This window comes from Rhinolophus ferrumequinum, chromosome 18 (genome assembly GCF_004115265.2).
Source record: "Rhinolophus ferrumequinum isolate MPI-CBG mRhiFer1 chromosome 18, mRhiFer1_v1.p, whole genome shotgun sequence".
NCBI lineage: Eukaryota > Metazoa > Chordata > Mammalia > Chiroptera > Rhinolophidae > Rhinolophus > Rhinolophus ferrumequinum.
In genome coordinates this window covers 46,087,798-46,102,713 of record NC_046301.1, presented here as the reverse complement: position 1 = coordinate 46,102,713, position 14,916 = coordinate 46,087,798, and the positions used below count along the sequence as shown (strand labels likewise).

Below are 14,916 nucleotides of genomic sequence, written 5' to 3'. Positions count from 1 at the left end.
GTATTAAAACAACCTCAAAGAAACAAGCTAAGACTTGTAGGCAATTGCACTTGAGAAAAACAAAATGAGGACTTTTCAAACTATTCAGTGAATTCAGAAACCAGATCACTGATGGAATTAGAGAGGAGATTAAGTGCAGTAATTAAAGGAGGTGGGAACGTAGAAGATGCAGAATGGAAGATGGGAAATGTCATCAGGGGCCTGTCATTTCCTCCATGTTGATTGCATCTAGAGTCTATCCAATGGGACAAAGGAGAGGAAACTCCCTACAGGATTATAAAAGCCGAACCAGGTCAGATTCTGTACAGTGAAGGGAAAATGTGGGCCGTGTTTTGTCCTCTGACGTGGATCAAGCAAGACTGTTCTGCGAGGAAGAAAGGAGCCGTCACTGCCACCCAGGCCTAACGGACACAGGACTGCGGCCGCCTCAGCAGAGAGCCAAGTCAGCAGGTGAGCATGTCTCCGGCCACAGGTGACGGGGACCCAGCAAAGGGACCAGAATATCGGGGTGAACGAAGCAGGAGCGACCAAGCCGGCCGGCCAAGGTGTGGATCGGGGTGACTCGTCGCCGGCGCCTCACCGTGATGGGTGAAGGCGGTGACGGGGAATCGGCCGAGTCAGAGTGGTCTGGGAGGCTGCAGAGAGCATGGGAGACGATCATTGGATTTATTTGGAAGAGATTTTTCTGGCGGGCAGAGTGGATAATTTAGTGGGTTCAGAGGAGGAGACAGTAGGGGAAAAGGCAGCTCCAGCTGTGGGTGTGGATGTGACCTGATATCTGCTGCTCACCTGGACCACACCTGAGGGAGGTGTGGGAAAATCCCAGGGGCTTCTGGTGAGAAGTTGCAGTGTGCCAGGCCCTCTGCACATTGCTGTTCCATTTTTCTTACTCAATGTACTCCCTGTTTATGGTTTTATGTGTGTGTGCATAATTACTTAATTGAAGATTACATATTTACTGATATTTTAATAGGTATATATGTTCCTTTTTCACTCTGGAACAAACTGGAGACTTTGTTCTGGTGAGTTTTTAGTGTTTTAGGTGTTCCAAGGACATCAAAGAGAATTTGTACATTAGACATATTTTGACAGGGTTGAGAAAAATCAGCAAACCTGCAAGTAAATAATCCAAATAAGAATGATGGTTCCTTTTTCAGCATCACCAAGCAGTTATCCAACAAAAGCTGACAATAACTGAGTATTCCTAAAATTTAGGTGAATTTGAAACCATCTACCTAGATAGTCCCCACAGCATCAGACCCCACAAGACTGGCCCCACTGCAGACGTCAGTCAAAAGCCTCGGTTAGTACCTATACTTCTGACCCACAAACTAAATCAGGTCCCTACAACCTCCTCTTTGGGTTCCATTTTAATTTGTAGGTGCAACTCACAGAATTCAGCGTTTACTTAGGTTAACCACCTTTATTATAAGGGACACAGATGAGAAGCCAGATGAAGAGGCACGTAGGATGATATCCAGAGAAGTTCTGGGACAGGAGCTTCTATCCCTGTGGAACTGGGCTGTGCCACCCTTCTGGCATTTGGAAGTGTTCCCCAACCCAGAAATTCTTCAAATCTCCTTCAACAGTTTCTACTTTTTTCCCAGAACTTAATCTCCAGCTCCCTCTTGCCCTCCTAGAATTTGGTGGGTGAGGCTACAAGTTCTAGTCTCATCAGTTGGTGTTTTGGGTTACCAGGCCCACCTTGAGGCCGTTTTCCCCACCCTGTTACTCCATTAGCATAAACTCAGATGTACGCAAAAAGGGGTCCTAATGAATAGCCAGATATACTCTTACCACTCAGGAATTATCAAGAGTTTTAGGAGGCCTGCATCAGGAACTAAGGTCAAAGACCAAATATATTTCTTGCTATACCAAATTAGAGAAATGAAAATATAGTTCAGACTTTTAACTTCTATGTCACACATTATCTTATTGTTTAAAACCAGATATAACAAGAGTGTTGTCTAAAGTTATGTTTATGCTGACAACAAGCTGAAAGGGAAATTAGGTATAATTATCCTTGTTCCGTGTGTCCCTGAAAGAATGTGGGACCAAAGAACCAGTCCCCAATGACCCAGGGAGTCTGAAATCAGACTTGGAATCCAACCCACATAACGTAAGCAGATGGAAGGAACTTGAACGTAACCCGTCTTGGTCTTTCTTCAATCTCAATTTATCTCAATTTGGGAGATTTGGAGGCCTGGGGGTGGGAAGTGGGAAAAGGGAGAGAGATAATGGTCTTGAAATGGAAGGGGAAAAGGACAGGTTTGAAATAACTGTAAGAGATTAAAAAAAAAGAAAAATAAAAATTGAATGGATCTGAGAGCTTTGAGATGAAGGGAAGAGATGAAGCTTAAACAAGAGAGTAAGAGAAATTGGCTTGGCTGACTAGAGCACAGACACACTGAAATAGAATTCAAAAGTAAATCTTTGAGGGGGGAAACTTTTTTAATCAAAGAATATTTTAGGTATCCATAATAAGAGAGAGGATATCATAATGAACTTATATATGAAGATCCCATGTGCTACAATTGTAAAATTTGCCATTTCTTACCTACCAACTTCTTGCCATTTTTGTGAAGGAAATCTCTCGACATCACAGGATTTCACTTGTAAACTTTTCATCAGGTATTTCTAAAAAAGACTTAATTTATAGACTTTGAATACCATTCATTATCTCAACCCCACATAATTGTCATAACTGTTTTTTATCCTCAGATACCCAACTTCCAAATTGAATTTTGATCAAGTATTTCAAAGTGGAATGAAATTAGGTGTATACATTGTAATTGGTTAGTATGTATTTTAAGTCTACCTTAAATTCTATATTCTTCCTCCATGGGATTTTTATTTTCTTTTTACATTCGTGTTCAAGAAACAAGAAACATGGTCGAATTTTCTGTAGAGTTCATCACACTCTGGATTTTACTAATTACTTACTCAACGTATTACTCATGGTTCACCAGAGAAACAGAACCGAAAGTATGTATCTAGAAAGGGATTTATTAAAAAGTACCCGCTTATAAGGTTTTGGAAGCTGAGAAGTCCCATGATCTGCAGTCTGCAAGCTGGAGAACTAAGAAAGACAGTGGTGTCGTTGGAAGGCCTGAGAGTCAGAATAGGCGGTGTAGATTCCAGTCTGGGTCTGAAGACCTAAGAATCAGGAGCACCCAGGAAAGGAGGTGCATGTGCTAGCTTATTCACTCCAGCAGAGTGAATTCAACCTTCCCTCCCCCCCAATTTTTCTTCTCTTCAGGTCCTCAGTTGATTGGATAATGCCCACCCACGCTGGGGAGGGACATCTGCTTTGCTCATCCACTGATTCAAATACTAATCTTCCAGAAATCCCCTCACAGACACACCCAGAACTAGTGTTTGACCAGCTATCCAGGTGGCCCAATCAAGGTGACACAAAATTAACTAGGTATTCCTTCACATGTTTCTCTATCCCTGATATTTTCTGTAAATAGGTGGTTAGATCTCTGCTTGATGAGATTTAGGTTTCTGGCCAAACTTCTTCACAAATAGTGCTATGGACTCCCTTCAGCACTTCTGTAAATATCTGTATGTCATGCTTTTTGTGATGTTTATAGCCAATGATGCATTTGCCTAGGTGGATTAATTCATTTAGAGTTGCAAAATAGATGATAGCCTTCATTGCTAACTCCTCCTTAAATATTATGTTGAAAAATGCTTTGGTCTACCTGAGTGAGGTATTGTGCATATGGGGAGGTAAGGATTAAAGCTGATTGAACTTCCCTTTAAATGGCAATATTCTTTTGTCCACAGAAACCATACATGACTTGGATTGTGCTTCAGTTTTGACCACGAGGCCTCCGTGGCTGACCTTCACTCGGGTGAATGTGCCATTAAATATAGAAGGAGGAGGTGATTAGAAGACTGGAAATCAGCTGGTGGCTGGGACTTGACTTGGGAGCTCCTATTGCATTCCACAGAGGAGAGTGAGGACTGAGGAGACATCAGCTTCTCACTTTTGTTAGCTCCTGGAGGATCTCACTGACTGACTGAAGAGAGTCTCCTCAGACAGAAACCTTCACTGCACAATGGCCTTTGCAGTCTGCTTGGCCAAGCTCCAAGCAGAGGCCAGATGTTCCATCTGCCTGGATTACCTGAGGGACCCAATGACCATTGAGTGCGGGCACAACTTCTGTCACTCCTGTATCCACCAGCGCTGGGAAGACCTACAGGACATCTTTCCCTGTCCCATCTGCCTTCACCACTGCTCTGACAGGAACTTCAAGAGGAACATCCAATTATGTCACATGACTGATATTATTAAGCAGCTTCCCACCCCAAGGAGCAAGAGGAAAAGGCAAGAAGAGAAACCTCTGTGTAAGAAGCACAATGAAGTGCTGGCTCTTTTCTGTGAGAAGGACCTCGAGCTCCTGTGTCCCCAGTGCGGGGTCTCCTCCGACCACGAGGCTCACCACCTGATACCCATTGAGGAAGCTGCAGCTAGTCAGAGGAGCAAGCTCAAAAGCTTCATTGAGCCCCTGAGGGAGCAGGCTGAAGATGCTGAGATGGGATATGAAAAAGAAGCTTCAAAAACTTTTGAAGTGAGGAGGGAGATGGAAAATTGGAAAAGAGAATTACACTATGAGTGCAAAGAACTCAAGTATTCCTTGGAAACAGGGCAAGGTACAATTAATGCCTGCCTATTTATGGAAGAGAAGGATTTTGAAGAAAAACTAACTGAAAATAGGAGACAAATTTCAAACCATATGTCCATGCTAAACAATCTCTTAAGTGAAATAGCAGAGAAGTATTTGCAGACAGACCTAGAGTTACTCACAAATATTGAAAATATCCACAACAGGTATGCACACATAGAGACCCCAGCAGTCTTTTCATATGAATTAAAGAAAGAGAGTTGCACTCTCCCCCCACATTATTTTGGCCTGCATAAAATGATCAGCACATTTCAGGTAGATTTGACACTAGATCCAGAAACTGCCCATGCATGTCTCATTGTCTCAAGAGATAGAAAACGTGTGATGTTTAGTACAATGACACGAAACTATCTTCATAATCCCCAGGCATTTAGTTCTTACCCAGGAGTCTTGAGTTATGAGGGATTTGATGCTGGTAGGCATTTTTGGCACGTAGAAATAAGAGGCACAGGTGAGTGGTCCTTAGGCGTCTGTAAAGAATCTTTCCTCAGAAATCGTCTAATGTCACCATCCCTAAGCAATGGCTGCTGGCAAGACCAGTTTTTCACTACTATATGCGGTACATGCCTGACAGGACAAGTCATGAAGATTGGCGTTTTTCTGGACTATGAGTTGGGAGAGATTTCATTTTATAATTTGAATAACAGGTCATATTTGTATAGATTCACTGATACATTTACAGAAAAACTAATGCCTTATTTCTCTATTGGACCATCTTCAAAATCTCTTACAATCTGTATCCTCAAAGACAAATGATGAACTAAGTATAGAGGACAATTTTGTATGTGGTTATTTTCTTCCCTTGTTATTGGAAGGAATACTTGTAATAAAGATTCTGGTTCCAGTTTTGATGTTTGACTACTGAAAGCTTTTAGGACTCACCCTTCTCTCATCCCCTTTTCCTCACATTGGGGAAAGCTGACGAGAAAAACTGGGTGTTCCACCCTCTGGCCCAGGTGGGAAATTCCAACCAAGCAAGATCCTAATAGTACCAGAACCCTTCCACTAACACCAGCCAGTAACCCCAAGCTAGTACTTTTCCCCTGAGGTCTCTGTGATTTTGGGTTCTACTCTGAGAGCCATCCTACTCTCCCCGAAAAGCTCATCTTGTAAGAAACCTTCTCATACTCTTCTGGTATGTGGTGTGGCCTCACCGGCCTTAACATTTGAAACAAATTTTGAATGGGTTCCACTCTGGCTATGCAACCTGGTTCCCACCATTGGCACTGTGAACAGGATTACCCAAGGTGAAGTACCACCATGGGTTCCTCTGACTATGGCTGGTAACTGGCTCTGGGGCCCGAGGCAAGGATGCACTTTTCAGGTGTGCTGCCTTATGCTGCATTTGCTGAGTTCTACCAAGAATGTGACATTGATTTCACCAACCAGTCAGAAGTTTCAATAAAGATCACATTCTATTTTCTTTATTTTTTTCATATAAAATTATTAAGAATTCTAATTGTTTTGCTTCTGTCTCATATTTTAGAAAATGATTTTCATGTACAACTTCAAAATGTCACATCCTCGTGTTTAACATTATATGAAACTGCTGACATTTTAGGACATGCTTCTGTTTGGAAGCCTGTATGTGTATTTTGGGGAAATAAAAAAGTTTTACTTTGCATATATCTATCATATTTGTCTATATCCATAACATGAAAAGATTCTCAGTAGAGCGTTTGAGAACCCCTTTCACTGAGGTCTGAGAGACCCCTGCATTGATCAGAGTAGCCACGTGATGATGCTGTGGCAATCTCAGTTGCTTAGCAAGACAAAACCTAGTACTTACTCTTCTAAAGTGCTATGTGTGTCAGTAAGTCAATACTCATCACCCACCCAGGACTCCCTCAGTTTTAGGTTGTCACAGCACAGAGTCACTTCAACTAGCAAAAAAGGGAGTATTTAAAGGTCATACTGAGTGCTCGCTTCGGCAGCACATATACTAAAATTGGAACGATACAGAGAAGATTAGCATGGCCCCTGCACAAGGATGACACGCAAATTCGTGAAGCGTTCCATATTTTTAAGTACCATATGATCTCACTTATATGCGGAATCTGAAGAAAAGAATAAGTGAATGAACTAATCAGAAACAGTTTTGGAGACAAAGGAAAAACTGAGGGTTGCTAGATGGGCGGGGGGCGGGGGGTGGGGGTAAGGGGGAAGGTGAGGGGATTAGAAAACAATCAGTAACCACAAGATGGCCACGGGGTTTTGAAAATTAATCTGGGGAATGTAATTTAGTGGTTACCAGAGGGTAAGGGGGTTGGGGGGTGGGAGGTGAGGGTAAGGGGGATCAAACATATGGTGATGGAAGGAGAACTGACTCTGGGTGGTGAACACATAATGTAATTTATAGATGATGTGATACAGAATTGTACACCTGAAATCTATGTAATTTTACTAACAATTGTCACCCCAATAAATTAAAAAAAAAAAAAAGGCATACTGAGATTTGAAGGCCAACACCAGGAAGTGACACACATTTTCTCTTCTTCCATTTTCTAATACTAACTGCAAGGCCCCATTTATATGCAAGGGGTAGGAAAGAATACATGTAATATGAGGTGTAAACCTAAACTGTTTGCCATGATTCCTGAATCCAATTAGACATTAGTGCAATTTGCACTAATGGTGAGTGCTAGAATTACAACTCTCCACTTAAAACTTGTAAGTAAATGAACACTGAGATTTACAATAGTTTGGCTTCATCCTATAGTAACTGTTCAATAACTTCTTCCAGTAAAGGAGATATTTCTTTATAAGCCTTAAAACATTGTGCATTTGGCAGAAATATAACACATTATTTTGAAATTGTGGTGATTCATTGAATCATTGAGACTAAATGTCTTAACACAATTGAATGAAAGAGAAAAACTCAGTGGATAACGGCTTCTGTGGGTAAGTAACCTAAGAGCTACATAAATGACTGGAGAGACATTATAAAGGCCAGCACTGAGGTTGAGGTATGTTTAGACTGGAAACAGACACACACACACACACACACACACACACACACACAGAGGCAATTCACACTTTGCATAGTTCCAATATACACACCATTCTTTGCCATGGTTACTTGAATAACCAAGTCCCTCGCCGGTTCAAACTTCAGTTAACCATGCCATATAAACAGTGAGTAATTCTTACAGTAGAAACTATATGGACCCAGAGGATGGAGTCTCCATCCACAGAGGATTATTCTCCTCAACTAAATATCCAAGTTCTTTACTTACAAGTTCTGCTTTCCACACAATGATAGTACACAATTCAGCTATGTTTTCTGTCACTATATAACAAGAATCAGCTTTTCTCCAGTCTCATATGACATGTTCCTCATTTCCATCTGAGCTGTCAGCAAAGGACCTTTTATGTTCATGTTTCTACCAACATTCTCCTTTGGACAATATATGTCTTTTTCTGGGCTAATTTATCTTATTTGTCGTGAATTCCCTATTGGGCTGGCAAATCCCATGGTCTGGAGTAAGGGTTAGAAATACATCACAGAGGGCGGTGGCCAGTTAGTTCAGTTGGTTAGAGTGCAGTGCTCTGAACAAGGTTGTGGGTTCACTCCCCACATGGGCCACTGTGAGCTGCACCCTCCATAACCAGATCAAAACAACTACCTGTCTTGGAGCATCTGATGGGTCCTGGAAAAACACACTTAAATAAATAAAAGTTTAAAAAAAGAAAAGAAAGAAATACATTGTGGAAATAAACAGAATCCTGATGGAAGTGACTTAAAGAGTCAAGTGACCTACTTTGAATTTTCTAGAATAGGAGATTTGAAGAACTTATATCTTTGTCTCCTTTTCACACTTTAACCAACAGCAGTTTGACACCTGAGCTTATGACTCCATTGAAATGGTTTCTCAGTAATCTCATTAGTCATCTGGCAGGAAAATCACTGAAATACTATTCAGTCATTATTATTATTATTATTATTATTATTATTATTGTTTTCCACAATTACGTTTTTTTTTTAACTTTTTATTTATTTTAATTGTGTTTTTCCAGGACCCATCAGCTCCAAGTCAACTAGTTGTTTCAATCTTGTGGAGGATGCAGCTCACACTGGGGAGCCCATGTGGGGATCGAACCGGCAACCTTGTTGTTAAGAGCGCCACACTCTAACCAACTTGAGCTAAATGGACACTCTGCTCTTTAATTATTAGCATACCTCTTTCCTTAAGACTGTTGTTAGCTGTGAGTTTGACAAGATTCAACTGTGATTCTGTACTTGTTTTTTGCTTTGTAGGACTCATTGATTTATAGATTGGTAGCATATAATACATATTTGAATTTTTAAAACATGTGAGTGATGTCAACTATAACTGAAAGTAAATTTTAAAAAAAGAATGTGGGTAAATTTTTAGCAATCAATATGAATACCAATTTACCCAAGAAATGATTTACCAAAAATAAATTGTGATGCAGAATTTTAGAGCTCAGAGAAAGTTTCTCAAGAAAAGTAACAATTAGGCTGTGATCTGAAGTAAGAGTGCCAATAAACAATGGAGTAAGCAATGTGTATGCGACACAGAGCTGTCATGGACCAAATCTGCCTGAGCAAAAGTCCTGTGGCAGAGGGATGTCATGTCCTGAGTGTGGAGCGAGGGCACGACTACAAAGTGCTGAGATTGCATACTGTGAAGCGAGGTTGAAACTGGTGGGCTCCAGAGTTCCATTTTCCTGGGTGAGAAAAGGAACAGGCCTCACTTAGCCTTTTAGATTTCAATTTCTTCATCGTCAAAGATGGGATTAAAGAGTGTTGAGTGGATCAAGGGAGATTTACAATGATGCAAATTAGATCATGCATATCAGCAGTGTCAGTCCTTCTTGGCCTCATTGAAAAACAGGACATCTGTCCCCACCAACCAGCAACTCTGAACCAATCCCTTTCTCCGCGAGGGAGGAGTTATCTGGCTTTGGTGGGCGGGGTCCTAATAGCTCCACCCCAGCTAGGGGTGTATATATACCAGGGTCCCATCGCAGACCATGCACTTCAGACCCTACCAGTGCCCAGAGTGCTGTGTTCCAGGTGAGCCGATGTGGGACCGTGTGGGTGCGGGAGGCGGGAGCGTGGTAATACGTCCGAGCGCCTGCTCTCTTCCCAGCTGACACTTCACAGCTTAAAATGGAATCCAAACTGGGGTTTGGCTTATTTTAAAACGTGCGATTTTTAAAACTTGTATGGTTTCCTGGTCCCTCTTGGAGCCATGTCCTAAGTCTCCTAAGTACTCACTAAAAATATAGATACCCAGATCTGACCATTCAGGGGTCAGAAACGGGGATATCTGTGTGTGAGACAGCGAAGGCGAGTGTCCTCAAACATCCCTCTCACAGACTAACCCATAGCAGCGGATTCCAGGTGAGCTGGGAGACAGGGAGATATAGGTAGGTGCGGGAGGCAGGAATGTGTTAAGAGCCCTGGCTTCCTGTGCAGCTGCTTTTTTGCAGGCGAATCCTCACTTGGATTCAGGTTATTTTAAGGCACATGCTTTTATTGTGTTCCAGATCCCTCCAGGAGCCTTGTCCTAAGTTATCTAAATGCTTGCTAAAAATACAGATACCGAGATCCCAACCTGCCCTAAGGGTGACTACCTAATATCTGTGACAAAGCGCTCAAAAGTGCTGGTCAGAAGCCACGTGTGGAATCCCTTTCAGGAGGTCGCGGTGAGGACTGGTTTGTGTATAGGCAGAGAGTGGAGCAATTAGGGTTGTTGTGGGGCCAGTATCCCTGGTACTCAGACCCTGAATTACCTTCATCTTAATCTATCTGCCTGCAGACGAACGCTCAGAGAGTCTAAGTAGTAGTCTCAAAGTCACTCAGTTCCTAAGGAAACCCAGAGACTTGGCCAAGATTTTAGTCATTCAACAGCTTTAGCCAGGGACTGAGGAGATAATTGGAAATACAATCATGGTGGGCGTCACATGGAGGTTACAGTAATGGGGAATTGAGACCTCCAAAATGTGTTATTTTGCAACATGAGAGTTGAATGAAAATTCATGATATTGCCTTTACTGTTACATGACACTGTGGTTAAGCAAGGTGACCCAACATGGAGGTCACCTTCTCAGCCTCATGGCCTCTACAGTGACTGTAAGGGAAAGTGCAACTCTCTTCTCAGAAATCCTCACTAGTTGGTAGCTTGCCAACTTCAAACACTGGTGTGTGTGTGTGCTTTCCAGCTTTTTCTCACATTGAATTTCTGATGTTGAATTGTATTCTGTATATCATGTGATAATCACAGGTTTCCTACTTGCAGAGTTTTCAGAGTAAATCTAATCTGGTCCTAATCCCATCCTTTTAGGTACACAGTACACTATATCCTGCATTTGAGACGAATAGATGAAAAAGAAGTAAATTTTGATATATGACAATTAAGTTTGCGAACTAGCCACCGTGTGCTTATATTGGCAGCACTGTACAAAGAGCTCAGTAAGCTTTCATAACCTTAGTATGTCAGTGTCTCACAGTTGTGTTTGTGTCTTGCTGAGTGGCATTCATTATTCTTGTGTGCTTTTGTGTGCCATCACGGGACTGTCTCAGCTTGAATTAGAGCAATGAACAAACATTAAGTTTCTTGTTAAAATACAAAATAAAAAAGATTATCTTGTTGGTTCCACACACAAAATTCTTGATAAATTTGGCATGAGTGGAAGTGAAATCAGGGATATGTTAGTCCAAGTTTATGGGGCTAATGCCATGAAGAAAATGGCAGTGTACAAATGGGTTAAACGTTTTTCTGAGGGGAGCGAACACGTCACTGATAAAGAGAAGTCAGGGTGGCCAGTAACAAGCAGAACTAACAAAAAACATTGCAAAAATTTGTCAAATTGTGCATCAAAATCATTGGCTGACTGTGCATAGCAGACCAAGTAAACATCTATAAAGAAACTGTTATGAAAATCTTAATTAAAAATCTTGGCATGAGAAAGGTGTGTGAAAAAATGGTCCTGAAAGAGCTCATCGATGAACAAAAGCAGAGGAGAGTCGAAGTTTGCCAAGACCTTTTGGAGAGGCAAGACTATGTTTTGGGCCATGTTATCACTGGTGATGAAATATGGGTGTACCAATACAACCCTGAAACTAAGAGTCAAAGTGCACAATGGAAGTCAGCCAATTCTCCACAACCAAAAAAGTTCTGTCAGTCCAAATCAAGAGTCGAAATGATGTTGCTAACCTTTTTTTGATATCCGAGGGATTACTCATTATGAATTTGTACCAACTGGGCCAATAGTTAACTAAGTTTACTATTTGGAAGTGCTAAAAAGGCTGTGTGAAAAAGTTAAGACGAAAATGACCTGAACTTTTTGCCAACAATTCATGGCTCTTGCATCACGGCAATGCACCAGCTCACACGGCACTGTCTGTGAGGGAGTTTTTAGCCAGTAAACAAATAACTGTATTGGCACACCCTTCCTACTCACCTGATCTGTCCCCCAATGACTTCTTTCTTTACCTGAAGATAAAGGAAATATTGAAAGGAAGACATTTTGATGACATTCAGGACATCAGGGGTAATACGATGACAGCTCTGATGGCCATTCCAGAAAGAGTTCCAAAATTGCTTTGAAGGGTGTACTAGGCACTGTCATCGGTGCATAGCTTCCCAAGAGGAGTACTTCAAAGGTGACCATAGTGATATTCAGCAATGACGTATATAGCACTTTTTCTAGGATGAGTTCGCGAACTTAATTGTCAGATCTCATAGTATGAATTCAGTGCTATCAGAAATAACTGTTTTAAGCCAAAAAAAAAAAAACGTTTTAAGCCAAAAAGTGCCAAATCCTTCTATGAGGTTTTTCAAAAATTTGAAATGATTCAAGTTGGGGGTTTTACGCTTGCTAGCCTGATTCTCTTAATGTTAAGTACTTTCCCCAGGTCCCCTAGAGAGTATGTGACTAAGGCTGAAACCTAACTCAGGGACAGAGGATCTGGTACCAAACGTAGTCACATTTTCCCCAGTGTGGTTGATGTGTGTGTAGGTGGACTATAGGGCTGGGGAAAGAAATCCATGGTTGCCTCAAAGGTGGCAGTGAGCAGGGTGACCAGATAAATACTAAGTAGACTTTATTACATGGAATTATATTTTCTCATCCCCAGGAACCAATAGAAACCTAAGAGGCGTGACTGCTTTCTGAGCAGGAGATTTGCTGAGCTTGGCTTACGCTAATATCCTCTGAGCTGCCACGCGCAGCTAGTTCTCCAACGACTCTGATCGGCTGCAGGTGGGCAGTGGTGCTCTGGGAACACACCTCTGTAGCTAAGGACGTTATAGGACATCAAGGGCTGCCCATAATTGACAAAGAGAATTTAGGACAGGAAGTACAGTGAGATCTGAGAGTGCATCTGCTTCTCAGCGGAGAGATCCTGCAGAACCCAAACTCCTGAAGAAAACCCACCCCAGTCCAATCTTTCCTTCACGGCCCAATGGAGGTCGAAGCAGTCCTGGCAGGACTCCAGGCAGAGGTCAACTGTCCCATCTGTCTGGATTATCTGAGAGACCCTGTCACCATCGAATGTGGGCACAACTTCTGTCGTTCCTGCATCCAGAAGTCCTGGGCTGATCTACGGGACAGGTTCCCTTGCCCTGTGTGCCGTCACCCGTGCCAAGAGAGGCACTTGAGGAGCAACGCCCAGCTTGGAAGGATGATTGACATCACCAAGCTCCTGCAGATCACCAGGAGCAAGAAGAGGCAGGAAGAGAGGTGCTTATGCGGGAAGCACAACCAAGTCCTGAGCCTCTTCTGCGAGGAGGACCTACAGGTGTTGTGTCCCCTGTGCACTCAGCCCCCTGAGCACCAGGGCCACCAAGTGAGGCCCATGGAGGAGGCCGCCTGTCATCACAGGCAAAGGCTCAGCAGTTACGTCGAGCCCCTGAAGCAGCAGGTGGCAGATGTTCAGAAACTAGTAGCCACGCAAGACAGAAAACTATTAGAACTGAGAGAGAAGGTGCAAAACAGGAGATGGAAATTAGCGTCTGAACTTGAGCACCTGATGCGATCTGTAGAGCATGAAGAAGAGGCAGTTGTCTTGAGGCTGGTTGAAGAAGAGAAGGGCATTCAAGAGAAACTCAGTGCAAACATAACGGCATTTTCAGACCACATTTCCACCCTCAAAGGTCTACTAAAGGAGGTGGCTGAGAGGAGTGTGATGTCCGATGTGAAATTGCTGACGGATATCAAGAGTGTCCTCCACACGTGTGAAAGCCTGAAACCCCCAGTTGTCTATCGGATCCAGTTAAGGAGAGAAGGATGCAGTCTTCCTCCACAGTTTTCAGCTCTGAAGAAAATTATGCAGAAATTTAGAGAAGAAGTGACTCTGGATCATGAGACAGCACATCCTAATCTGCTTGTGTCTGATGATAAAAAGTCTGTGACATTTATGAGGAGAAAACAAAGGTTTCCTCGGAATCCAAAGAGATTTATGGTTGATCCAGTTGTCCTAGGTTCTGAAGGGTTCAATTGTGGCCGACATTACTGGGAGGTCCAGGTGGGTGACAAGCCCCAGTGGGCTGTGGGGGTTTGTAAAGACTCCCTTTCCAGGAAGAGAAAGCATCCCCCGTCAGGGCACAACAGATGCTGGACAATTCAGCTGCAGAATGGTGACTATGTGGCACGAGCGTGTGTTCCTGTCACTCTTGTGCTGAAGGAAAAGCCCACAGGGGTTGGCATTTACCTGGACTATGAGTTGGGTCAGATTTCGTTCTACAGTTTGAATGACAGGTCTCACATCCATTCTTTCATGGATAAGTTTTCTGAAGTACTAAAGCCGTACTTCTGCATCGGATGTGATCCTAAACCTCTTACAGTCTGTGCCGTAAGAGATTATGAAGGATGAACTGTGACTTTGCCTCATTTTCCTCCTGTAATTTATGGACAGTGGTTAGAATTTTGTACAACTCTCAGTGAATGTAGCACCAACATTTTTAAAATGCCTATTTAACTTAACATACATGAAGAAAGTTTTTCTTTTGTTTTCTATTTTTTAAAATTTTTGCTTCAATAGCAATAGAGATGTTGTGGGAACACATGGAAAAGTGGAGAATAACTGTAAAGTGTTTCTGGAATTCTAGGATTAGTGTATAGACTACCCGCAGTGCGAGGAACCAGGAACATGGAAGAAAAGGTACACGGTGTGGGCCGAAGAGCTGTTGTGTGTCCCTTCAATCTGGATCCAGGAGCTGGACAGCTGGCCGTGCAGCCAGCTCGGTCA

General features: G+C 42.5%; 2 protein-coding genes and 1 non-coding gene across 3 annotated transcripts; all 3 read left to right on the top strand.

Annotated features, from left to right (window-relative positions):
• Window positions 1-4,067: 4,067 nt before the first annotated feature.
• LOC117038462 (tripartite motif-containing protein 60-like) lies at window positions 4,068-5,450 on the top strand. Its single transcript, XM_033135434.1, has one exon. It carries the CDS (start codon window positions 4,068-4,070, stop codon window positions 5,448-5,450), a length of 1,383 nt encoding a protein of 460 aa, XP_032991325.1.
• Window positions 5,451-6,612: 1,162 nt separating this feature from the next.
• Window positions 6,613-6,719, top strand: LOC117038580 (U6 spliceosomal RNA). Its single transcript, XR_004425674.1, has one exon. It is a non-coding gene; the product is annotated as a U6 spliceosomal RNA (small nuclear RNA).
• Window positions 6,720-13,117: 6,398 nt separating this feature from the next.
• Window positions 13,118-14,541, top strand: LOC117038461 (putative tripartite motif-containing protein 75). The gene has a single exon (XM_033135432.1). It carries the CDS (start codon window positions 13,132-13,134, stop codon window positions 14,539-14,541), a length of 1,410 nt encoding a protein of 469 aa, XP_032991323.1. The 5' UTR covers window positions 13,118-13,131.
• Window positions 14,542-14,916: the final 375 nt, after the last annotated feature.